The 25,923-nt window shown below is 37.9% G+C and overlaps 1 protein-coding gene across 1 annotated transcript; it reads right to left on the bottom strand.

Annotated features, from left to right (window-relative positions):
• Positions 1-1,506: 1,506 nt before the first annotated feature.
• Positions 1,507-24,520, bottom strand: BCO2 (beta-carotene oxygenase 2). Its single transcript, XM_004605048.2, has 12 exons — positions 24,385-24,520; positions 21,456-21,660; positions 16,955-17,166; positions 16,653-16,768; positions 14,294-14,396; positions 8,983-9,111; positions 8,375-8,535; positions 6,953-7,120; positions 4,295-4,432; positions 3,283-3,465; positions 2,705-2,815; positions 1,507-1,639 (listed from the first exon to the last, which is right to left on the bottom strand). Exons 1-12 carry the CDS (start codon positions 24,470-24,472, stop codon positions 1,526-1,528), a joined length of 1,728 nt encoding a protein of 575 aa, XP_004605105.2. The 5' UTR covers positions 24,473-24,520; the 3' UTR covers positions 1,507-1,525.
• Positions 24,521-25,923: the final 1,403 nt, after the last annotated feature.

Below are 25,923 nucleotides of genomic sequence, written 5' to 3'. Positions count from 1 at the left end.
CTTAGAGGTTAAACCCAAATATTATAATACACTGAAGAAAACAAATAGGCAAAGCAACTTATAGAACTGTTCAGTAATATCAACTACTCTTTACCTTTGAAATCTAGGTAAGACTAGATTAAACTCATCTCTTTTCTGAAGAAGTACAATGCCTTTTCAAGAACTTCTGTGAATTATCAGGGATTTGTGTTCTCATGGTTACCTGAGCCCCTATTCTCCCACATCTGCTTTATTAGTTCTATCTAGGTACTGTCAAGTCCTTACCTGCAACTGATGTCCTAAGCCTTTTACTGCCAGTGTACTTAACAATGTAAATCCTTCCATGCGGTATTGATATGAACACTTGTCTACAGAGGCTAACACTTGTGCTGTTCATAATAACTCAAAGAAAAACAGAAGAAATTAACTGTGAGTTGAATATTGTGATGTGAGTGTAATCATAAGCACAGTTGCCTCAGACTACAAATCTGGGGAGGACTTTCAGCACCACCATTCAGCATGCAGACGGAACCTGAACGGTCTCGGAGCTCAGTTCATGTCAGGTGTCTAACTAAAGGGAAAGAGAACAGGGAATTTTGAAGGTATTAGCAAACCAGGCTGATCTGGGCTTCTTGTAAAATTGGTGGTTTAGAAATATGATTATATGGGGCTGGAGAAATAGCACAGCAGGTAGGGCGTTTGCCTTGCACACAGCCAACCTGGGTTTGATTCCCAGCATCCCATATGGTCCCCCGAGCACTGTCAGGGGTGATTCCTAAGTGCCTGAACCAGAAGTAACCCCTCTGCATTGCCGGGTGTGACCCAAAAAAGCAAAAAACAAGGAAGAAAGAAAGAAATGTGATTATATGGTCTCTAGTGCCACCTGTTGCCAAACTAGGTGAAGAACTACCAATTTTTCATCCATCCCTAGAGTGCTCTACCCCTAGAGATTAGAAGAAAGGCCAGGGCAGTAAGATGAGGGATGGAAGATGGGGGATTGGGGCATGGGGAGTAGACACTGAGACAACGGTGGAGAGAAACAGACACTGTGGTGAGGGTGGGGAGAAGGTGGTGATTGGAATGCTGTCAGCATTAAACCAATCATGGACAGCATCGTAAATCACAGTGACTAAAGTGAAATCTAACTAAATAAATAATGTAAAACTCTCTCCAAGGTTATTATCAGGGACTGAAACAACATGCTTTGCATTCAGAAGCGAGACCTGGATTCTATCCCTACCACTGCATGGTTCCCCAAGCTTTGCTAGAAAGAACCCCCAAGCACCACTGGGAACAAACCCTAAGCATTGTGTCAGTAGCAGTCTTGAGCATCACAGTATGTAGCCCCAAGACAAAAAAAAAATTGTAACAAGACTTGCATGAGATGTCTTAAAGAGTTAGGAAGATACAGAACCATAATTAGCTCATGCATTATATTTTTAGAAGAAATTCTAAGATCAGATATCAGTAGTTTACAAGGTAAAATGCCTCTTTTTCACAGAGCATGTTCATCTTATACCTACTTCCCAGACTCAGTGGTTGACCATCAGCTAGTTACAAAGGTGCCATGGAATCCATAAGGCATTTGCACTGGTACCTCTGCTCGACCCAACTCTTCAAAGTTCTTCACATCCAAGACTAGGAGAAAATTTCTTTCATTCTAGAATAAGAAATAATACTGAAAAACTATTTTTTTTTCATTGAAATCTGCAGTCTCTTCCTGGGCTGTGAAATTCCTAATGGTAAGACCATGTTTTAGTCATATTTGTTTTTCTTCCCAACACTTTGCAAAGCACCCTCCATATTCACTCACTAAACACTGAGTTGCTGAATGACTGAAAAGGAAATCATGGCTGACAAAGCTGAAACCTAGAGCCAAAAAATTAAGTGGTTTATATCAATCACCTTCATAAGCTCTTTTTGAGATTACAGATTGTTTTACTTGTCCCTTTTCAATCTTCTGATATACATATATTCTTTATTCCAAATTAGAAATGTCTCCATCTCATGATACTTCTGAAGTTGTTCAAAAGGTAGCATTGCAAGTCAGATTGATATTAGCCCTTATAGGATTGCCAATGAGGGCCAAGTCCAAGTAAGCCTATAACTAACTGAGTAGGGCACTTTTCTCATAGAACCTTAAGAGTTTATCAAGCCAGTAATTTATCAGTGTAGGCAATTGAGGTAATCAGATGTGTCACAAGATGCCCCTAAGTGAGAAATAAGATAGCAACGTTCTTGAGATAATTAGTCCAGAGCAACTTCTTTAAATTCTAAATTATATAAAATGGTAGGCCACAATTGTTTTGATGACTGAATACATGTATCATATATGTTTGCAAATTTGGGGCTGGAAAGACAGTACAACAGATAGGGCACTTGCCTTACATGTTGCCAACCCAGGTTTGGTCCCTGGCACCTCACATGGCCCTCTGAGCCCACTAGAAGTAAGCTCTGTACACTGCCGGATGTGGCCCCCAAACAAAGTTTGTAAATAAATTCCTATGCAAACATAAATTATTGTTATGATCCTATAAAAATAACTTTAAAACCATAATAAAGTGGCTTGTTTAAAAGTAAAATATGGGTTACATAAAAGGGCATATAAATAATGAGGAGAAGAAGAGAAAAAAAAAGTACCATTCTGGGATCAAAATAAACTATCTACATCAACACTAAATATAACCTTAATATTCTTTCTGGCTAATGATGATAATATACTTACATGGTTGGGGGTGATAACCACAGAAAGAATAACACCACCATCTTCCTCACTGGCTCCAGGTATTGGAACAAAAACAGGTTCGGAGGGATAAAAGCCATCTTTTCTCCAAACCTGTTAAGCCCAAAAGAGAATTTGATAAAATTCTACTTATGAACTCTAAGTTTTCCACAGCTTTTGTTACTCCAGTCGTGAATGTGGCTGTCCAGCAGTAAAAGAACCAGGCTTGCCAGAGAACAGAGAAGAGGGAGCGCTTGCCATTCCAGATTCCATTATCATCAAACACAATTTTTGGAATTCTAATTTCCTATTAACCTGAAATGAAAGCACCTTAACTACCTTAACTCAAGACTTCTCTCAATATAGCATCAAGCATAGAATTATTTTTCTGATATGTGGTTCATTTTGGCTTCCCCGAAGGAAACAGATATAATCTGGATGATTCCACCCATGTTCTGAAACTTAATGTAGGTGACTGCTTGAATAATAAAGAATCTCAAAGCCATCTTAAACAAAACAAAATTAAATGCAAAAGCAGAAAAGGCTTAAGAGTTCAGGAAAAGACAGATTTTTTTAATCACCTTCAGTGTCTTGTGCACAACATCAACTTTTATCAGAGAATCTCCCACCAAATGCTGAAAGCCACAGCCATAGAAGAAATTATACTTTTTGCCATTGAAATGACCATAATTGATCTGGGGGAATTCAATGCCTCCTTCTGCCTCTAGGTCCTCAGGATGTAGATTTTCATAAGAACACCATACCTAAAAGACATCACAACAATTTTTATAATGATTGCTCAATTCTCATTTATTTTCTTCAGTGTAGGTCAGGGGCTGGAGCGATAGCACAGCAGTTGAGCATTCGCCTTTCACACGGCCGACCGGTGTTCGATTCCTCCGCCCCTCTTGGAGAGCCCGGCAAGCTACCCGTGTGTATTGGATATGCCAAAAACAGTAACAATAAGTCTCTCAATGAGAGACGTTACTGGTGCCCGCTCGAACAAATCGATGAGCAATGGGATGATGATGACGGTGACAGTGACAGTGTAGGTCAGAGTTGGAGGGTGAAGGAAAAGGTATGATTATGTAAGAATCTGGATAGGGTTTAGAAATTGAAGTTCTTTCTTTTTTAATTGATCCTCTATCATGTATATTGATGCATTAAATACTTTTTAGGTTTTTCTAATTAAATTCTCAAATAGCATAGGAAGGAGGACTTTTTAATTCTTCTAAAGCTTAAAGATCATTCCAAATGATACATATGTGATAAGGCAAATTAGCCAAATGATTGGGATGGTCAATATAATATCAAATGCTTAGACATTTCACAACCATAAGAAAATTGTGCCTATCAGTTTCAAAATACACACACACACACACACACACACACACACACCAAGTAAATACAGTGCTTACACCCACTCAGAATTCTGTGGTCCTGGTACAAACAGTGTTCTAAAACTTTACGCTGTTTGGTTTCTGGCTGAAGTTACAAAATTTATCGAGTGCCAAACACTGTGGAGAACAGTCAGTGAATAAAAACACACCACTGAGGTTCAAACTCTTGGTTCATTGAATACTCATCACTTACCTTTCCATCAGCCTGCTTCACAGCACTGGCTGAGGAATAAGACAGTGAGCTGAGGTTCTCTCCCTGAGGGGCATTCGGACTGATGTTTAAGGGCAACACAAATCTTCGAGGAAAAGATCTGGCTAATGAATTATAGACCTGTGCAGGAGCAAGAAATAGATGAGGTCATTGTCACTGACAAGATAACAGCATGTCATGATAATTTAGATCCAGCCAACATTATTAGCATTCCTAAATTATTGCATAAATGGTAATTTTCATTCATTGATTTATTCAACAAATCTCAGTCTATTATTTTATAAGCACTGCTTGAAAAACTGAGAATACAGCAGTGAACAAAAGGAAACTCTATTTTCAAAGAATTTATATTCTAGTGGAGAAAGAGTGGTAATAAATAAGAAATGAAATGTTACTTAATTAGTATTGAAAGAACAGTTAATTATATAGTCAAAGATTGATCATGATAAGTGCCCTTAAAAATAATAGTGCATGGGCTGGAGTGATAGAACAGCGGGTAGGGCACTTTCCTTGCATGTGGCTGACCCAGGTTCATCCCATGTGGTACTCTGAGCTTATCAGGAATAAGTCCTGAGCACAAAGTCAGGAGTAATCCCTCAGCATTGCTGAGTGTGGCCCAAAAACCTAAAAGCTATGTACTGCCGTGCTAGAGATAGTATAGAGGGTAGGAAATTTGCCTTGCATGCCACTGACTGGGGACTGATCCTTGGCCCACATATGATCCTTTGGGCATTGCCAAGAGTGATCCCTGAGCATAGAGCCAGGAATTCCCTGGGAACTGCCAAATGTGGCCCTAAATACATACATTCATACATAGATACATACATAATACTGCAAGGGTGAGACAATAGTACAAGGGCTAGGGCACATGGAGAACAGATTCAATCTCTAATCCACATGATCCCCCCAAATATCACCAGGTGTAGACCCTGGAGGCCCTGAGCAACATCACATACTCAAGTCCGAGCATCCTGCTGTCTAGATGAGAATCCCTTGGAGTGGAACCCAACTTCCTGAGCACTGGTTGGGGGAATCAGCTCAATCCACCCTCCAAAAAAACCATAAAGAAACATACTAAAGAGCAAAACGAAGAGGGGCTTCCTTCTTCAGTTTGGGTAGGGCAAGAATTATCCTGTGAAGGGAAGAATTAATTTAGCTGCCTGGGTTGCTCATACCTGCACATTATTTTCATGACTGGTCCTTCGGTAGCACTTGAAATGTTTCATCTGATTAAGAGTAATTCTGAATACCTGAGGCCTTGGCTCACATGTAAGAAGCTTGTCCATTGAGGCTATATACTGAACCACCTGCATTCCCTTGGGAGACTGGAGCCCCAGTAATCAATGCAATTAACGAAATGGTTCTATACCACCTGATCCCCAATAAAGCCTCAAGACAATCAGTTGGGTGGCCTTCCCCAGAAAACATTCTATACACATTGTCATAGGAGTTGCTGGAAGAAATTAGGCCTATCTGGGAAGCATGAACTTGGCTTCCTCCTGACTTCAGCTCAGATTGTGCACACCCATTTCACAATAATAATGCCTCATTACAGTACAGTATCACAGCTGGGAAATTTACTTTGGTATTATTCACTATCTTTATTTGGATGTCACTCTTTTAATATGAATTCTTAGTGTTTGTGCTTAGTTCTGAGCAATTCTATCACTTGTAACTTCATGGGGCCACCACACTCACAATATTGAACAGTTTTATCAACATAGGGATTCTCCATAGTACTCCTTCATAAGAACACAGTTGGACCAAGACTCCAACACCTTACCCTAATCAGAAGATATTCTGATAGCTTTGTGAGGCTAAAGGGACAAAAGTTGGAATTCAGAAATTGCTGAATATTAGAATTCAGAAACTGCTAGTTCTTTGAGTCAGGACCCTTTGGGTCTACACCCTTGAAATAGTTCAGCTATTGTAGGAACTATATCCTGCTGATATATTAAAAAAACCACCATAGCCTGATTAAGAATACCTGTAACTGATAATGCTAAAAACTGTTTATACTACAAAATTCAAAGAGGTAATTTACCTTTGATTCAGTACAAGGAAAAAAAATCCATCAACTTGGTGAGCTGATATACTTCCTTTTATCAGAAAATTAAGATTACAGTCCCTTCTATTTTATCTTCCAATAAAAGTAATTTATGTTTAGTGCTCTAGGGCAATAAGGAACAAATCACAAGTGCTTCAATACACATCATTTGCATTTCTTTACCATGTTTTTCTTTTTTTTATAAGGGTCACACCCTAACAGGCACTCCAGGAGCCTTTCCCAGGGATGCTTATCTTGAACACTATGTTGGGGCTCTGCCATGGGGGCTAAGGGACCAGCAGGGGTATTCGGTGGGAGGGGGAAAGCTCGGAGGAGAATATGGTGACAGTGACAAAACTCAAGACTTCACACATAGTAACCATGTTCCCTTAGCACTTGATCTAACTTCCTGCCCCTATTATATTTTTAATTTACAGGTATTAAGTAAACACTTAAAGGAGTGTCTTTAATGCTTTTAAAAATCATTCTCCTTTATCTGCCAAAGGGGAGAGAGAAACAACTAATGCCAAGGCCATTAAGTTGGTGGATTCAAATATTTTTTCATAACTCCTGACAAATTCTGATATATTTACCTGATCAAGCCCTTCCCCAGCTTTCCTAAGATTCTGTAACTGATAAACATCTATGCTTTTTCCATCATCTTGACAGCACAAATCAAGTACAATACAGTCTTGGTCTTCAAAGGCATTGATTTGATGAAAAGTAACAAAAGGCTTGCCATAGTACATCACTGGAAGAAGCTGCAGAGAAAAATGCAATGGTAAAGAGATCTTTTCTTTTATTTTTGCTTTTATTTCCTTTTATTAAATTAAGATTTTCCTCCTTTTAACTGACAGTCCTGGCAAGTGTAAAAAGTAGGACTTGGAATGTAAATGTAAATATTCGCTGATTTAAACATTACTTACTCAAGTCATGTCATCCCAGTTAATCTACTAATTAGAGCTATTTGATACAGACTGTTACAACATAAAAACCTTATGAAATCTAGTCCAATGCTTTAAAAGATAAATAAACCTTGGCTCTTAACTACATGGTAAAATAGAAAATAATGCAACTAAGCAGATTATTATAAGTGACCAATTCACTGAAAAATGTACTCATTATTAAAATGAAACTTAAATGAAATTAGGATATAGTAAATATACTGCCTCTTTAGAGAAAATAAAAAGTATATAAATATAGTAATATATATTAGGAGTACAAAAGATTTAAGCAACATGGACTTTGGTAAAATTATATTAACATATCAAGTAATCACAGAAACATAAAATTAAAATATTATTGCAGGGCCAGAGTGATAGTACAGAGTGTTTACTACCAGTGATAGTAGGTTGTTTGCCTTGCACACAGCCAACCTGAGTTTGATCCTGTATGGTCCCCAGAGCACTGCCAAGAGTAATTTCTGAGTGCAGAACCAGGAATAACCCTTGGGTCACCATGTATGACCCAAAGAAGACAAAAAAAAATTATTGCAGGGGCTAGAGAGGTAATACAGTGAGTAAGGCAGTTGCCTGGCAAGTGGCCAACCTGGGTTCAATCCCTGACATCCTTATGGTCCTCTGAGTTCCATGAGGAGCGATCCCTGGGCAGAGAGCTAGAAACAAGCCTTGAGCACTGGCAGATGTGCCCCCACCAAAAGAAAACAACAAAACAAAAAACAAATGATTGCAAAAGTTACTAAACCCTCTCCAAGATAATATCCTCTTCAGCCAATATTAACATATGGGAAAAGCCACAGTAAAAAAGTTTCCTACTGTCATTTAAGTTAGATCATGCAAAGGATAGTTTCCCACAATTTTTCTGATATGTATCTCCACATCTCCATTAATTAAAAAAAGTATTAATTCATTTTCAGCTAGTTTTATTTCTAGAAAAAGGGAATATCCTTTACTACGAATGTTTTATGCAAACAACACATTCACAGTGGTGGTAAAAACTAAACATATGAAATGTCTATCTAAACATTTCACAATAAAGCCCTAAAATTACTTTACCTGTCCAGTGTGTTTATCCACCACATGAAACCGTGTATTATACTGGGGTTCCCACCTTATTCCATCTGAAAAGGCCTTCCCCCGAATTTTAGAAGTGATGATTTTCCCCAGATGCATCTTCAGAGGTTGTTCAATGAAGATTATGTAGTTTCTTGTCATTCCTAAAGGTGTTCCACAGAAAATAAGAGTTACTTGGAAAACTAGCATTGCCTGAAAACTAAAGCTGTCATAGGAATTCATGGTGACTTCCTAGAAGATTGAGAATTGGCTGCTAACCTAAACAAATGCTAGCCAAAAATAATCTGTCTCTGCTTCTAAAATTGGGGCAGAGAAATAGTATGGTAGATAAAGACTTTCGCCTGGCACATAGCTAGTTGTTCTGGGTTCAGCTGGCCATATGATCCACCAAGCCTGCCAATAGTAAGTGCAGATCCCTGAGCATCAATGGGTGTGCTCCCCACCCTACCCCCAACCCCGAGAAAAAGCAATCTTGGTCTCATCACATTATTCAAATAAATATGATTACATTATATTTGCTAAAATCAGTCCATCTGCTACAGAGACCTTAAGATAAGTCCCACTGCCATTTGCCTTATCACAGGGCTCACCAAAACTATGGTAGTAGGAAGGCTTCATCCTCTCTTCAGAAGCAAAAGAACATATCACCTGAGCTCCACAAAGTTGCTCACCAAGGTCCACCTTCTCTGGAGGAATCCGAATAACATTATAACAAGACCCTGGAAAAAGGTTTGTATTTTTACATACAATCTCAAAATCACTTTTTGATACACAAGATACCCATACTTCATGGGGTGAACTTCCAAAACTTGGATATAAAAAGAACATACTAACTTTATAATTGGCATTAGCTAAACTTTGGAACAACAGAGAAATCAATCAATAGTTTGTTGTATTTCAGTGCTCTCAAGTGGTCCCTGAAGGCACACTGAATCCTTACTTTAGGAAAAAATAAAATACCAATCAGGAATATCCTCAAATTCTATTTGTTCCTCTCCCACCATCCCAACAACTATCATCTCCAATTGAACCCAAGTCCTTCCCTCTGAATCTCTAGACTCATGGGGTCATGTTGGGTCCCATCTCATTCTGTCTCATCAACACTCACTCATGTCTCATCATACAATCATTCATCTGACTGTTACTTGTTATTTATTTATTTTGTTTTTCAACAAGTAACTTAGGTGTCCATTTCTCAAGCAGCCTTTCCTAACTCTTCCCTATCCCAGAGGTATTTGGTGCCCCTTATCTTTGCCCTGATTATACACTATACTAACATATAGTACTAATCATAATGTACTATAATTTCCTCTTGTTTATCTATTTCCTAAGAGATGGGTGAGCTCTTCAAAGGTAGGAATTATTTCTGATTCATCTTTGCATCTTCAGCAGAAAAATACTTAGTATTTAGCAAATTGCTAAATGCTATAAATTGCTAATGATGAATCAAGAAATATATGTTTACTAATCATTCATGGACTGAAAAAATACTGAAGCCACATTGAATTGTATTCCAGGTATTAGAAATAGAACATTCTATTCTGAAGAATTTGCGTCACTGTAGGATTTTGCAATCACTAAGTTTCTTTTGAAACAAAATAACCACATAGTTTTCTGTGTTTGGGGGCAAGAAGGAGGTGTATTGTTTTGTTTCATTTTAAAGATTCGAACCAGGGTTTGCTGCATGCCAGGCAAACATCTTACCTCCTGTATAATCTATCTGGCCCTATACACTTTTTTAGTCACTTATTCAGCAACTATATTCAAGACTTATATAAGGGCAATATAAACACTGTAATACATCCAGATATTGCATATAGTTCTGTATAAAATAGACAAGGGCTCTACACTTTCATATAGTTTAGCACTGTAGCACTGTAGCACTGTCCTCCCGTTGTTCATGGATTTGCTCGAGTGGACACCAGTAACATCTCCATTGTGAGACTTATTGTTACTGTTTTTGGCATATCGAATACGCCACGGGTAGCTTGCCAAGTTCTGCCATGCGGGTGGGATACTCTCGGTAGCTTGCTGGGCTCTCTGAGAAGGATGCAAGAATCGAACCCAGGGCTGGCCACGTGCAAGGCAAACATCCTACCCACTGTGCTATTGCTTCAGCCTTAAATTATAATAAATTTCATAAATATATAAAGCATTAGATTATATATGTACTATAATGGGGAGTAACAAGAGAATATAGATTGAAAGTGAGTATGTAAAGAAGAGTGCTATGCTTGAAAATTTAAATATGGTGGCCTAGGAAAGCTATAACAGTAAAGTGACATCTGAGAAAACGATGGGTGTGAGGAAGAGAACTGTGACAGAGAGAAGAGCAGATGCAAGGATTCTTTGCCGAGGGTAAGTCTTAAGTGTTCTATAATAGTAAGGAGGCCAGAGTGATGCTGTCATAGGAGAAGAGTCTAGGAGATAAGGTTAATGAGTTAAAAAGATAAACCAGCTGATATGCTGAGAATAAACTGAAATGTATAGAGAAAAGAAAAAGGAGAAGCTACTGAAATTACTCAAATGAGAGAGGATGGAGGCTCAAAGTATAATGGTAGCAGTAGATGTGACACAAATATATTATTACCTAATTGATTATAGATTTTTAAAATTAGTACTAAATAGATGGATATTTCGTTTTAAATACATTTTTAAGTGAATTTCATTTTATTTTATTAGGGGAAAGGGGTTGGGATCACACCCAGCAATGCTCAGGGATTTCTTCTGGCTCTGTACTCAGGGATTACTCCTGGCAGTGCTGAGGGGACCATATGGGGTTTCAGGGATCTAATCTGGGCCAGTTGTGTGCAAGGCAAGTGCTTTACCTGCTGTACTATCTCTCCAGCCTTAAGTATGTCTTTTAAAAGTCTTTTTTAAATACCTGAAGAAGTTTAAACAATGAAAAGGTTTTTATTCGTTAAGGGTAAATTCTTAGGAAGAACTTTATTACCATGAGAATCACTAAATTTCTCAAGACTCATCCTCCATTATCAAGTCCCCTGCAGTCACATGTACCTTTGAGGTCTAGTTCAAAAGTCCTTACTGAACCACATATTCAAATGGAGAAAAATAAATAGAAGCAGTTGTAGTTGAAATTAGAAAAAAAGGATTTTTCTATCAGCAATTGGATCAGGTGACAATAATTCATTTAACTAATCACTCACTGAATTTAATCACTTTTAGTTAATGAAGTATTATTCTAAGTATAAGTCTTAAAGCCATGGATGGACCAGGCAAAGAGACAACTAGGAAACACCCAACAAAAGAATGCCCAGGGAAATTACATGCTCAAACTGTGAGTCTAACTTTTGAAAGCTCTTCAGAAATATAAGCAGCAAACTGAGGCAAAGTAACAAAAAAACCTTTGATGCCTGCTGCCAAGGTTTTTCAAAGATAGATCCAGAGGCCACTGGCACCGATATCTACTGGGGACCCTCTTAAAATGTACCAAACAAGAAATAGGAGGCAGCCAAAATTCAGAATGATTGGTTCTTATCAGGTCTAAGCCAAAAACTGACATTTAAGAAATCTACAATGCTAAACAGCATTTTATATGATCCCCAAACACAACTAATGGGTAACAATCACTAACCTGGGGCTAAGCAATATACTACAATGAATAAAGGCATTTTCTTGCCTTGTATGCAGTCAACCCAAGTTCGATCTCTAGCATCCCAAACGGTTCCCTGAGCTCTGCCAGAAGCAGTCCCTAAGCAGAGTCAGGAGTAAGTCCTGAGAACTGCTGCGTGTGGCACAAAAGAAAATAAATAAAAATAAACAAAAAGAATAGCTTATCTAATAACAACATATTTTAGAATGCTTATGTGTATATGTGAATGTATTTGCAGGGCACATCCAGCAATGTTCAGGGCTTACTCCTGGCTCTGGCATTCAGGAATCAATTCTGGGGCTCAGGGGATTGAATGTGGCTCTGGAGCTCAAACCTGAGTTGGGCTTCTGTAAGGCAAGCACTCTACTCACTGTATTATCACTCCAGTCCAATAATCCAAGAATTTTACACAGTATTTCTTACTAGAGACTACTTAAAAATATTCTGCTTCATTAATAGTTTATTAATAGATTTTTTTGTGGATGGGTAGATGACTCTCAAAGGGCTTATGGGCAGGATCCCAGTTGAACCCTCCGTACCAGGGTCCACCAAGCACTTCTGGATATGAAAAAATAAAGAAATAGACTTTTCTAATGATTAAAAAGATGGCTGGGGAATGGGGAATGTGATTAGGTGGCAGTCTCCCAGGGCCCTCCCCGGCCACCACCACCAAAAACAGATGGACATTATATGAGCAAACAGCTGAATTTATCCATTTGATGAAACATTCTTTTTAAAAAAGATGTTTTGCTGTTTCCTAGACAGCTATGAAAAACAGATCTGTAACTGATATCAGGTAATAAAGGGAGATGCCTGGGTGCTGATTTTCCCAGGGCATGTTCTTTTTACTTGAGTCAGTAATAATACTACAATATTATTTTTCCTATTCACTCACAAGTGCAAATATGGAAATATGTAAATAAATTCAAAATGCCAATTACTTTCTATAGGGGTACATAAACCCATATAAAAGTTCCTTTGGTTATTAATGATATGATTATTGACAGCTAATATACTCAAAAATGTCACAAACATATTTTTTTCAAACAAAAAGACATGTATATTCCAGTACAGGAACATGAATTTGCAAGCCTCAAGGGAGTCTTTTCTTATCCGTGATGAAAAACCATAAGAAGGTCTAATGGAATGACTAATAAGCCTTTGGGCATGATTCAGGCTTGAGATTAAGTTTGATCTTAATCTTAATCTTAGCTTGCCCAAGCAAATATCTTAAAACTTTTCAAGATTTGCTTCTCAGTAAAACTGGAGCAATAGTTGGGCCTTTCTCTGATTTGTTATAAGGGTTAAATGAGAAAATACTTAAGAAAATGCAACCGTGGCACAAAGTAGGAATTCAAGAAATTTTAACTATTAGAACTTCCTGGAGCAGATCAGTAAGCAGTTAGGAAAATACATGGAAGGATAACCAGGAAAAACAATTTATGTAATAAGAGATTGTAAATGCAACCACATCACAACTTTAGCTTACTTTATAGTGTATTAGTCCCATGATGAGAAATAATTTCACATGATATTCCATATAGCAAACAATGTACTTTCTCTGTCTCTCTTTGCTGTAGCATCCTAAATTTCTCGTATATTTACAATAAGGTACTTGAAAAGCACAATGAAACATAAAAATGTAAGTCAAGCTGAAAAGATCAGGGCCAGAGTGATAGTACAGCAGGTTGGGCACTTGCCTTGAATGCAACTGAGCCAGGTTCAATCCCCAACATCCCATATGGTCCCCAAGCACTGTCAGGAGTGATCCCTGAGCATAGACCCAGAAATAATCCCTGGGCACTACCAAATGTGACCCCAAAATAAGCAAAACAACAACAACAAAACAACAACAACAAAAAGCTGAAAAGGCCAAATAGAAAATCAGCTGCCAAGGGGCTTGGATAGTACAATGGGTAGAGTACTTGCCTTGCACACAGATGAACCAGTTTGATCCCTGGCATCCCATGTGGTCCCCAGAGCCCACCAGGGGGGAATCCCGGAACACAGGGCCAGGAGTAAATCCTGAGCAACTCCGGAAAAACCAAAGTAAAAATAATGGGGGGAGGAGGGGAAGGTAAATCAGTTGCCAAGTACAAATGCAGAAAGACCATTGAATGCATTCTTAATATGCTAAATAGTTTTAAGTTCAGTAATCTCCACTTTGGAGATTTCTTTTTGAGCATTTCAGATTAAATTTCATATGTTTACATCATGGCAATCATGAAAACCTGGGAAGAGAGTTAACTCCCAATGACTTTTTTTTAAGTTCTCCATCCCAACTTTACCATGTGGGCCATAGGAGTTTCCCATGTTGTATGCTGTCCCATCTGGGTCATAATGAGGATGTGCAGTTGCTCCATTCACAGCAATAAATTTACTCCACTCCACCTGATAATTTAAGACCATCAAAAACTTTTAAACATTACCTGGGTAGATCTCTATTTGGATACATAATCAATGAGTCTATGTCAAATATTTTTGTAAGAGAATGAAAACTACTGTTCAAGTCTTCTAAGAAAGAAAAAATCATTTTTCCTGCCAAAGAGAAAAAAAAACCTAGGGAGAGGCTGGTGGTAAAGTAACTGCCCTGCAAGCATGAGACATTGCGTTTGATCCCTAATGCTGTCCACATGTGCCCAGTGCAGTCCTGCAATTCTGCTGCCTAGGTCCCCCAGCATCCAAGAATGTGTCATCAGCATAACACTGCAAACAGGTGTGTGCATACACTGCAAATAAAGGTGTAAGTGTCCTCCCACCCCCAGCAAGCACTGTAGCTGAAGACGTATAAGCATTGCAGCCAGAAGTGCAAATCCTGGCAAGCACTACAATAGAATGTCTATGAGCACCACAACAAAAGAAATGTATCCCTGGTGAGCACATGTGCAAGCACAACAAAGCACAACACACCAAGCAAGCACTGTAATTAGTGGGTAAGCACCACGACCCAAATATACAAACACCAAAATCAGGTTTGTGAGTGTCATGCTCCCCTGACCACTACCCCAATCAGTCACTGCCACAACAGCAGAACAAAGGGCAGGAAGGGGGGAAAGGAGGCCGAGACCTAGATCAGGGGTTAAGACTCACGTTCCTTGCATGTGTGGCTGACCTTTATTCTATCTCCAGCAGTACATGGTCCCCAGAGCATCACTGGGTTCAGCCCTAGAAGTTCCCAAGCATCATTGAAAGTGGCCCCCTGAGAACTGCCAGGGTAATCCTTGGTACCACAGCACCCAAATATCCCTTATAGACTCTGCTCCTTGAATGGAACCATCAATTCAGTTGGTCAAGAATTGCCAGGAGTAGTATCTGGTCTCCTGAACTTGGGAGATACTCCCTCCCATAAATAAAATTTAAAATAATAATAATAATAATAATCATGGGGGCAAAGAAATAGTACAGAGGGTAAGGCTTCCACATGGCCTATCTGCATTTGATCCCTGACACCCCATATGTTTCCCCAAATACTTCCAAGAGTGATCCCTGGGTAGAATGACAAGAGTAAGTCCTGAGCACTGCCAAATGTGGCCCAAAAACAAAACAAAAAAGAAAGTAAAGAAGAAACAATCAAATGACTTATACCAGACAACAATGAAAGAAATAAAAACCTTAAATGATTTGTTTAAGTCATAGGAAAGTTCAAAAAAATGTAAATGAATCATCACCATATTTGGTCCTCCAAACACCATCAGGAGTGACCCCTTAGCACAGGGCCAGGGACAGTCCCTAAGCCCTCCCAGGTGTGGCCCCAAAACTCAAAATAACAACAATAATTGATAACTAAAATTAAAGATGAGAGAGATAGTTCAAAAAATGGAGCATATTATTTGTATCCGGGAATCCTAGGTTTGATCCTGGACACATGATTTCCCAAGTACCATCATGAATGGCCCCAAATATATGCAATAAATTAAAAATATACAATAGACTCTGACCTGAAATTCTATATTTTTTGTTTGGTTTAGGGGCCACATCCTCTAATGCTCAGGGATTACTCCTGGTTCTGCAACAGCAGTCACTCTTGACATAGTCAGGTCAGCCACATGCAAGGCAAGCACCTTACACACTTTTCTATCACTTTAGCCCCTGAAATTTTATTTCTTTTAAAAAATAATGTGCTGGGGCTGGAGCGATAGCACAGCAGGTAGTGCATTTGCCTTGTACGCGGCCGACCCGGGTTCAAATCCCAGCATCCCCTATGGTCCCCTGAGCATCACCAGGAGTAATTTCTGAGTGCATGAGCCAGGAGTTACCCCTGAGCATCGCCAGGTGTGACCCAAAAAGCAAAAATAAATAAATAAATAAATAAATAAATAAATAAATAAATAATGTGCTAAATATAAAGAGCACAGGGCTAGAGAATTTCCAGTCCATTTCTGCAGTTAAGAGAACATGAAGTGGTCAAAATAAATCTTCTTTAACATAGCCTTCAGATATCAGGACTAAGGAAGAAATCTAGAATTATATTTAAGAAAACCAACCACACTGGCCTTTCTAAGCAGGGTGGACATACAAGCTGACTCAGTAACTTTGTTCTTGTTTAGCTAAGCCTCCAACTTCTTCAGATATTACTCTCCTCAAAGGCATTTAAAATAGAACAGGATTTTAGGGTCTATTTTATTCATTTTTTTAACGATATTTTACCTTTTCAGTTCTTTCCAGGGTTTCGATGTCTACTTTATTCATAAAGTTGGTCTCAGTACTAACATAGTAATCACCTTTGTAATGCACATAGTTAACACTGGTGTTGTCAGTTATTGCTGAAACAAAAAACTAGAGTTATTAAAACATTACAACTTAGTGTAGCAGGCCTGAAGCACTCAGAGAAAGAAATATATTTAAACATTCTCTTGTACAATAAAAGTAAAACAAAACTCTATTTCAGGAGTTTTATATAAATAATTATCACTGCCACTACAAATTTGGGGCACATTAAAATTGCTTACCAGGCATCTCAAACTTTGACACAAAACGTTCAAAAATATTCTTGCATGGATCAGGGACAGCAAGTGTGCCAAATTCTGAGATCACAATTCGATTGTGTGCACTGTTGGCTTTAAATGTATCGCTCTGGAGGAATTTACTTCTATATGTCACTGTGCCCTTCCCCAGCCTAAACTGATGAAGCAGAGCCATTCCATCAAACCAGTGATTATACCTTTGAATGGAATAAAAAAGAAAACAACAAATATTAATAAGAAAAACCATGGGATCAAAATAAAAGACATCAGATATAGTTACCTCATCCTGTGTTTATCTTTATTATGCTTGGCAGATGTATTTCTCACAAATTGAGGATATGTGGTAAGCCTACTTTTGAGCAAGTCTACTAGCACCATTTTTTTCCTAAAAGCTCACTTCAAGTTTCTGCATCAAATTTTTATAATCCTCACTATATTTAATTTTTTCTATTATATATATATATGTTATGGTGATCTGCAATAAATGTCACTATTGTAACTGCTTTGTGATACTATGTACTGAACCCATATAAGATGGTGAATTTAACTGATAAAAAGGTGTGTTCTGAATGTGCCGTCATTTCTCTATCTTTCCTTGGGCCTCCCTAACCCCTATAAAACCATAATACTGAAATTAGGCCAATTTATAACATTATAATTTTAAAGTGTTCATTGAAAGGAATGGTAGTATATCTAACATTAAAGATCTAGAAATGATTACATTTAGTGAGGAAGGCAGTACAAAAGTTAATTAAGCCTCTTGGGTCAACAGTGAGCCAGGTTATGATAGCAAACATAAAGTTCTTGAAAAACAGAAGCTCCTCCTGAGAAGATAACAATAAGAAAGTGAAACAGCCTTACTGCTGGTGCATAGAAAGTTTTAGTGGCCTGGATAGAAGATCAAACCAGACACAATATTGCCTTAAGCCAAACTAATATTCAGAGCAAGGCCCTACCTCTCTGCAGTTCTATGAAGTCAAAAGAAGGAAGAAAGTTTTAAGCTAATAGAAGTCTCAGGAAAGAAACTGTCTCCTTAATGTCAAAGAAAAGGTGAAGAAGAAAATAAAGGGGAAAAAAAGAATAGGTAAAATAGCAAGTCTGATGGAGAAGCTGCAGCAAGTTATCCTAAAGATGTAGCTGAGATTTTTTAAAGTATACACTAAACAAGAGGGTTTCTTGAACACAGAAATTCCACTGTTGAGATTTTCTACTTAGAAAAAAAAGACTTTACTGTTGATTGACCTGGTCATTCAAGAGCGCTAGTGGAGATGTGTAAGATATAATACCACTTCTGTACCTAATACAATATCCATTCTGCAGTCAACAGATCCAGAGTAATTTTGGCCTTCAAGTCTCAATTTAAGAAATGAATTTCTGGCACCTTCTCCACCTTGGAGATTCACCAGCAACTCAATTTAAAATGTGTAATTCTATATAATCTCCCAGGGCAGCTGGGGGAGGCCCTGACAGCTCTCCCCCTTGCCGTCCGGGGTTCTAGTGGTCTCAGGCCGCTGACCTAGCCAGAGCAGCAAACGGAAGAGGAAATGAGGGCCAAGCCAGTTGGTTGATCAGTTGCCGTTTATTCCATTCTCCCCATGCACCTGTTCCAGTCACTCTGAGCCCCCTATTCTAGTCTCACACTGCCCCTCATTCCCATCTCCTCCTGTCTCTCCTACTCGTCTCTTTGCTCTATATTTTGCTCCGTGGTCTGTCTCCCAACAACTCCAACTCTCTTCTCGTCTCTCCCCAACTGGTCTCTCTCCCCTAGCACTCTGGGCCAGTAGCAAAATCAACATAAGAAAGCCCTTCCTGACTGCCCATCAGGCTCAAGGGCAGAAACACATCCAGGGGTGTTCTTCTCCTTAGTCCAATTAACTTGATTAACATCTTAATTAACATCTTAATATTAGTTATTTTTGTATGGACACAATAAAAGATACATTGAGGCTTGCAGGGCAGCTCTCCTGGGAGTATCTTGCCACAGACTCAGACTACAGTGCTCAGGCCAGATTAATCATTCCTAACCCTAACAGGGTCCAAATCTAGTTATTACTTTTTGGATCATGACAGAATTTTCCCATGACCATGCTCTTAACTTATAGTTAAGCATTATGGCACTTTGATCAGGCCCATCTTGATGCCAGGGTAGCACATAGCTCACCGTTTGCCCTGGGTCCATCCAGTCCTTTGTTGGGACCTTGCTTTTGGGGGTACTAGAAAGTTAGGGCAACTGAGGCTTAAGTCAAGAGAACAGATGCCCCGGAGGTACATAACATTGAGTCTATTAACTCCCAAGTTACAAAAGCATAGCATTAACTGTCTTCTTGTGCCCATACAAAAAGAACACTGTTCTGAATTAACTATGCGAAGGACTTAAGAAGAAGAGAAAAACAATTACAAGTCAAAAGAACACAAGGAAAGAAGTTACAAATAAATACAGAGGAATGGGAGCATTCCTGTGATGGGAGTGATGGGAGTAACCCAATAAACCTAAGCTTTCTGCAACAAGGCAGAAAAGACAAACCAAAGTTATCCTACACAATTCATTTCTTTTAATTTATGGTGCATTTTCTATCTTGGAAATTCAGCTACAAAACATAATGGTCATTAAGATTTCACAGAAATATAGGCTAAATGGCTTTTAATTTATTTTTGGTTTAGGGGCCATATTTGGTAGTGTTCAGGGCTTACTTCTGACTCTGTGCTCAGGGATTACTCCTGGTGGGGAACAGGAGACTATACAATGTGCAGGGATTGAAATAGGGTTGTTGTTTGCAAGACAAATGCCTTACCCATGGTACTTTCTCACTAGCCCCTTAAAAAGACCTTTGGTAGTGTGAACTTTTTTCAATCTGGGGCAATGGGTCAGGGATGTAGCTCAAATTATACAGCACATGCTGTGCACTGACAAGACCCTGGTTTTGACCCCTTGGATGACCCTACAAGAATGAAATAAAATAAAACCAAGAGAAAAATTATATACATATCACTGTAATTATTTAAGATAGATCTAAAGAAATGGTGGGAGATTAGCCGTAAAGACTTCAAGGTGCCAAGAGAAGCTGAGGTACATGAACGTCCCTTTAACCTCTTCTGCATTTCAAAAAGATTTTTGTTTTGGTTCTGGTTTTTGATCCACACCTGGCAATATGTAGGAATTACTCCTGGCTCTGCACTTAGGAATCACTAGTGGCAGGCTCAGGGGACCATATGTGATGGCAGGGATCAAACCTGGGTGCAAGCAAGCACCCTATCTGCTGTACTATTTCTCCAGTCCCTCAAAAAAAGCTTTATACAGGTTAAAAACTTCAAAATAAAAAATAATATTCTAATATTTAAAATTTTTAAACCAAAGCAGAGCTCATCCTTATCATAATGGTTCTTCATGTCTTTAGCAGACACACAAGAGAAACAATACACTGATTAGTTTTTTTCATTTACTTATAAGTATGTATTGATTGCTATTTAAGTGCAAGGCACTTTCTTAGCTATTGGACATATGAAGTGAGCAACAGAGTCTCTGCCTTCATAATCTCCCATTCTAATGGAGGATAATAGCTACTTACACAAATAACCATACAAACAAAATAACTACGTGCTGATGGTGCTGTGCAGAGAACTGAAATAACATTTTCTTTGTGAGACCAGGGAAAATTAAAAAGTACAGCCTTTGAGCTAATATTTGAATGATAAGAATCCAACTTAGAAAATGATGAAAGCTATGGCAAAACTCCTGAGACAAAATACATGTGCTGAATGGAGGACCTGAAAGAGTCACTGTGTCTGGAGAGTACTGAGCAGGGAGTGGCATGAGGTGAAGACATTGCTCCTTCCTTCAGGAACTTGTGGTGAAACAAAATTCAGTAGTCACAGATCTAGTTCTTGACACTTCTCTCTTGCCAAAAACCTCCAGAGAACTTTGAATTCTTAATAAAATGCAAAAGAGCAAAAGTTAGGACTTTTGAAAATGAATTATACCACCTTTTTTTCCATTTACAATTTCCTTTGTAATAGTGATTGAATTGGCAATGCTTGCCTCAGAGAGCAAGTATTAATGCATATTCTGTAGACTAACCAATGTCAAGAAATTGAAGCTATTCTAAAAAATCAAGGTTGAGGGGGCCGGAGCGATAGCACAGCGGGTAGGGCGTTTGCACGCGGCCGACCCGGGTTCGATCCCCGGCATCCCATATGGTCCCCCAAGCACTGCCAGGAGTAATTCCTAGTAATTCCTGAGTGGAAAGCCAGGAGTAACCCCTGAGCATCGCTGGGTGTGACTCAAAAAGCAAAATAAATAAATAGATAGATAAAAAGAAAAAATCAAAGTTGAGATCATTCAACAGACTGGAGTGCATGTTCTACAACAGGCCCAGGTTCAACCCCTGGCAACATGATCCTCCAAGCACAGAGCTGAGAGAAACCTCTAAATACCACTGAGTCTGACCAAACTCTCCCTCAAAAACAAAACAAAAAACCCAAGGCTTACTTATCCTTCCCAAACTCAAATTTTCCAGGTCCAACTCGAAGTAAAGAGCCATTGAGCCACTGAGGAAAATGTCCTTGTACTTGAGCCATGATAAACTGTGGAGTCTCCTCCACTGTAGTGAACAGTGGTGCGATACACGGAAGGTTCCTCTGCTTACTGACGATGATTCCTTTCTGAGGGGTATTTTCCAGGAATTTCCATAAAACTGTGAAAAGGAAACCAAAAGCATATAGATTCTAAATTAAATTATGTTGTGACAACAGGCCTGAAGTTAAAGTTCAAAAGTCCCAAGAAGTAAAATTATGATGTATTAAGAAGCTGAAAACTTAACTTACCTCATATTTATTTTGTGCTCACGAGGCAGTAATTTTAACACAAATAAGAGGTGGTTAGATATATAATTGATTAACTACTATACAATACTATAATTAGCAATTTGCACCTAGTTTTGAGAGTCTATGTGATATGGAAAATATACTGTGCAAATTTATTGTTCTGAGTTATAAGTGAAAAGTATATTAGTAGATGCTTTTGTTTCTCAGACTTTTCAGACTATTCGTTGTAGAAACTATAAGTGATAGCAAATCAGAAGTTAAAAACACCCATCTTCATCTTATTTAAGACAATTATCAGGATCTGTTTGTATATTCTTTATACATAACTAGTATTTAAGTATGTGTTTATACAAGCTACATACAACCTACTTTGTGAATTGTCTTTTAAATTTTACTACAGAAATATTTTTATATAATGTTTTTAGTACAGACACTGATATTTGAAAATTAATATTTTAATACTGTTCCTTTTAGCATGGAGTTTCAGGAAAAATGACATTACATGTAAATATATATATGTGTATATATATTTATACATACACATGGGAGAGCCTGGCAAACTCCCTGTGGCATATTCATATGCCAGAACCAGTAACAATGACGGGTCTCATTCCCCTGACCCTGAAAGAGCCTCCAATACAGCACCTTTGGGAAGGACGAGTAAAGAGAGGCTTCTGAAATCTCAGGGCTAGGACGAATGGAGACGTTACTGAGACCACTCGAAAAAATCGATGATCAATGGGATGATGATGATGATGAACTACTATACATAAAATAGTTGTTTCATAAAACTTTAATAGTATTATAGAAGTCTAAACAAGAAAATCTAACAAAGAGGAAAAAAAGAAAAATTAACAAAGATGTTATTCTCTAAAGGAACATTTTATTCTTTCAACAAAATATTTTATACTATGCTATTTAAAATGTTTCAAAAAATTAGTTTAGATAGTCCAGAAGAACAGCCAAATGGCCTAGAATGCCAGTCTTGTAAGCATGCGGTCACAAGTTCAATTCCTGGTATCACCACATGTGTAAGATACAATACTGGCATCTTTGCTGTTTGAGCCTAGTAGCTCTACAATGATCCCTAATTTCTTCCTCAAATTATTCTAACCACACTATAGCCAGATGTGTGTGAGCACCACAACTAAAGGGGTATAACCATGGCAACAACAACAGAATGCAAGCACCATGAATAGAATAACTCACCCTGATGAACACACATGAGCACTACATTAACTTATCCCTGAAATAACTACAACTGTAATGTGTATGAGCACAACTAAAGAGTGTGATCCCAGTGAGCACATTTGAAAGCACCCTAACTAAAGGACTTCAATGCTAGTTGAGTACCACAGTAAAGTGTATGAGCATAACTGAAAGTTCAAGCATTACATAAGTGATGTATATGTGTGACTCAAGGGCACTGCAAAAACAGCAACAATGATGGGAGGGGGCATGCTCTTAAAAAAATCAGTCTAAAGCATAAGAAAATATATGGAATAACTCAAACTCAACTGTTCTGATTTTTCAGGTAAAACTCTCCTTCACCCCGAATGTCCTTCACACTAATTAAAAACGAAGAAAATTCTACCTATTGTTCAAAATCTATCTGAAACAATATTCTTCCATCAATAGGAAGCATAATATAATATCAAGAGTATATGCCAAGACTCTATCTCCAGAATGCTTCTGATGTGTCTGTTCAAATTTACAACAGTATAAAAAAGAGGATACTTTGAAAACTTAAGAAATAACCTGTTTATCTTACTCTATACTTTTATTAATATTATACATATTAGACCAGAGAGATAGTTCACTCTGGTGATGGGATTGGTGTTGGAACACTGAATGCCCATAACAACTATATTATGAACCACTATATATATGTAAACCAGTGTTTAAAAATTAAAATAAAAATTAAAACTACCCTAAAGTTACACGTATTTATTATTTTATGACATTAAATATATTTATCTTACTCTCATCTACTCAAATTCCCTGGGAGTTGCTGTAGAGTACACACCTCAACTGCTATGTGAAAGATGCTGCTTTCATCGTTGGCATAAATAATAAATAATAAATTGGGGACTCACCTGTATAGATTCATGAATTAAAACCTTATGTTTTAGGAAATATTTACATCTATTTAATTAATATTATATAAAACTAGCACCAACTTTAAATAAAATATACATGGACAGGAAATGTGGCTCAAAGTAAAGTGCATGCCTTGCAAATAAGAGACCTGGATTCCACCACTAGCATCATAAATATAGAGAAATGTGGTTCAGGGATGTAGATCAGCAGTAAAGCCCCTGCCTTGCATGCATGAAGCCCTGGATTTGATCCCCAGCATAAAATAAATACTTGCACTGTAAAACCAAATAATATACATACAGAAATGCTGTTTTCCTGACAAGTAAACAAATACTGTCTTCAGCCTCAGCTCTGCAGTGTTGCTATCTGGCTCTGCTCAAGAGGGAACAGTTTAGAATCCCTCAATATTTATTCTCAGGCAAAGTGGCACAGAATTCTAAGTTATTAGTGATAAGAAGAGAAATGTAAGGGAAACAAATGGGCAAATCCCCTACCTGTGATCCGGTGTACTATCACAGAAAGGAAACCCAGAGCAATAGTAGGAATATTGCTGGCAAAATAAAGAAAAACTTGAAAAAACATTTTTCATTTTAAATTCCAGAGGAGCAAAGTCTATACTCAAAGTCTTCACACTTGCTGGGATCTGTATCAACCGCTATTTGGTAAACACTAACGGAACTTCCTGGGCAGGCTCAGTGACAGAATAAACGGTGATTGGAGGTGAGAGGTGAAAGGGGAGGAACTTCAAAATACCTCCAATCTCTCAGTCTCCTTTTTCATGACAAATATTCTAATAGCCTACGTGCAAAACAAAACTATTGGAATACTAGAACTGGACTACCAGTAGTTGTCTCCCTTCCCATATGTTTCGCTGAATGTCCTCACTTTCCAGTTGATCCACTGCATCAATTTCATTAAGCCATTCCACTCCTCTGATTCAGCTCTTACAAAATCCAAATTTAATCTGCCAACAAGAAATTCTGCAATCTGACCGCATCCTTTCATCCACTGCTCATGTTTTATACTCATTTCATTTACAAAGCACTTTCTTAGCAAGCCGAGTACGACTCTGAAAGCGTGAACTTAAAAAAAAAAATTGTAATCGGAGACATTTCATTTTGGAATTGCTTGCATTCCCACTGAGTGTGTGCTAATTCCTTTCTTTCACTTCATGTGGCTCTTTCCTCTCCAGAGAAGCCCACATTCTCTCTTGAATATATTACCAGTTTTTCTTTCTTCCCTTTTAACTATTATTCATCATTTCTAAAAGAGATGTAATCATAACCATCTCATTATTAAACATTTTGAACACCAACATCATCAAATACTGTGCTACAAATTAAGGGTATCAAAACAAGATTCAGTTTTGCTCTCCATTTTTTTTAATTAAGGAATAATTGACATATACTAGTTTAAGGAAGTCTCTAGCAATTTAGATGGTATGCTACTTCCATACTTTGTGAATTCTCAACCAATAAAATGACAAATGTGTTTCTGTTCTTCTGTGCCTTTGAAAAAAACTTCCATCTGAAATATCCTTCCTCTTTCAAAAACATACATTTCAAAATAGAAATGACTATTTCCCACTCCTGACTTCTAGTAACTTCCACATGGAGTTACCAGTATTATCAAGAGATCTTTGGATCTTTAAATAGAATGTCTTTTTAGCAAAGACATGCGAGTTTCTTTCAAGGAAAGAGTGGTTAAAATCATCAGAAAGGATAATAAAGTGTATTAAAAAGTTTGCTTTTCCCACAGTACCTACTCCACTCCAGTATTATATACAAAAAATGTTCAATATATTTTTTTACTTTCAGTGAAAAAAAATTACAAGCTTGTGAAATTTTTTTAGAAGAAAATATATCAGACATGTAAATTAAAAGACACTGGAATTCTTGTAATAGTGTAACTCCAGTTGTGAGTTATTTTCTATGGATAGTACCAAAAACCGTAAAAAGAATTTTAAAATGTCTTGATTAGGCTTTCAAAAACTTTCATATTAGGAGTTCTAGCTGTTCTGACCAGTAAATACG

Source organism: Sorex araneus, chromosome 3, assembly GCF_027595985.1.
Source record: "Sorex araneus isolate mSorAra2 chromosome 3, mSorAra2.pri, whole genome shotgun sequence".
Classification (NCBI taxonomy): Eukaryota; Metazoa; Chordata; class Mammalia; order Eulipotyphla; family Soricidae; genus Sorex; species Sorex araneus.
The sequence above is the reverse complement of the archived record's forward strand: the minus strand, read 5'-3'. Positions and strand labels throughout refer to the sequence as shown.

Bases quoted from the DNA above. Each gene is read 5' to 3' on its own strand.
- BCO2 (XM_004605048.2), bottom strand. From the start codon at position 24,472: ATGTTTTTTCAAGTTTTTCTTTATTTTGCCAGCAATATTCCTACTATT. The intron at 9,112-14,293 runs GTAAAGTTGGGA...ACCTTTTTCCAG, and splicing joins AAACTCCTATGGCCCACATG to GGTCTTGTTATAATGTTATT. The intron at 8,536-8,982 runs GTGAGCCCTGTG...GAACACCTTTAG, and splicing joins TTCCTACTACCATAGTTTTG to GAATGACAAGAAACTACATA.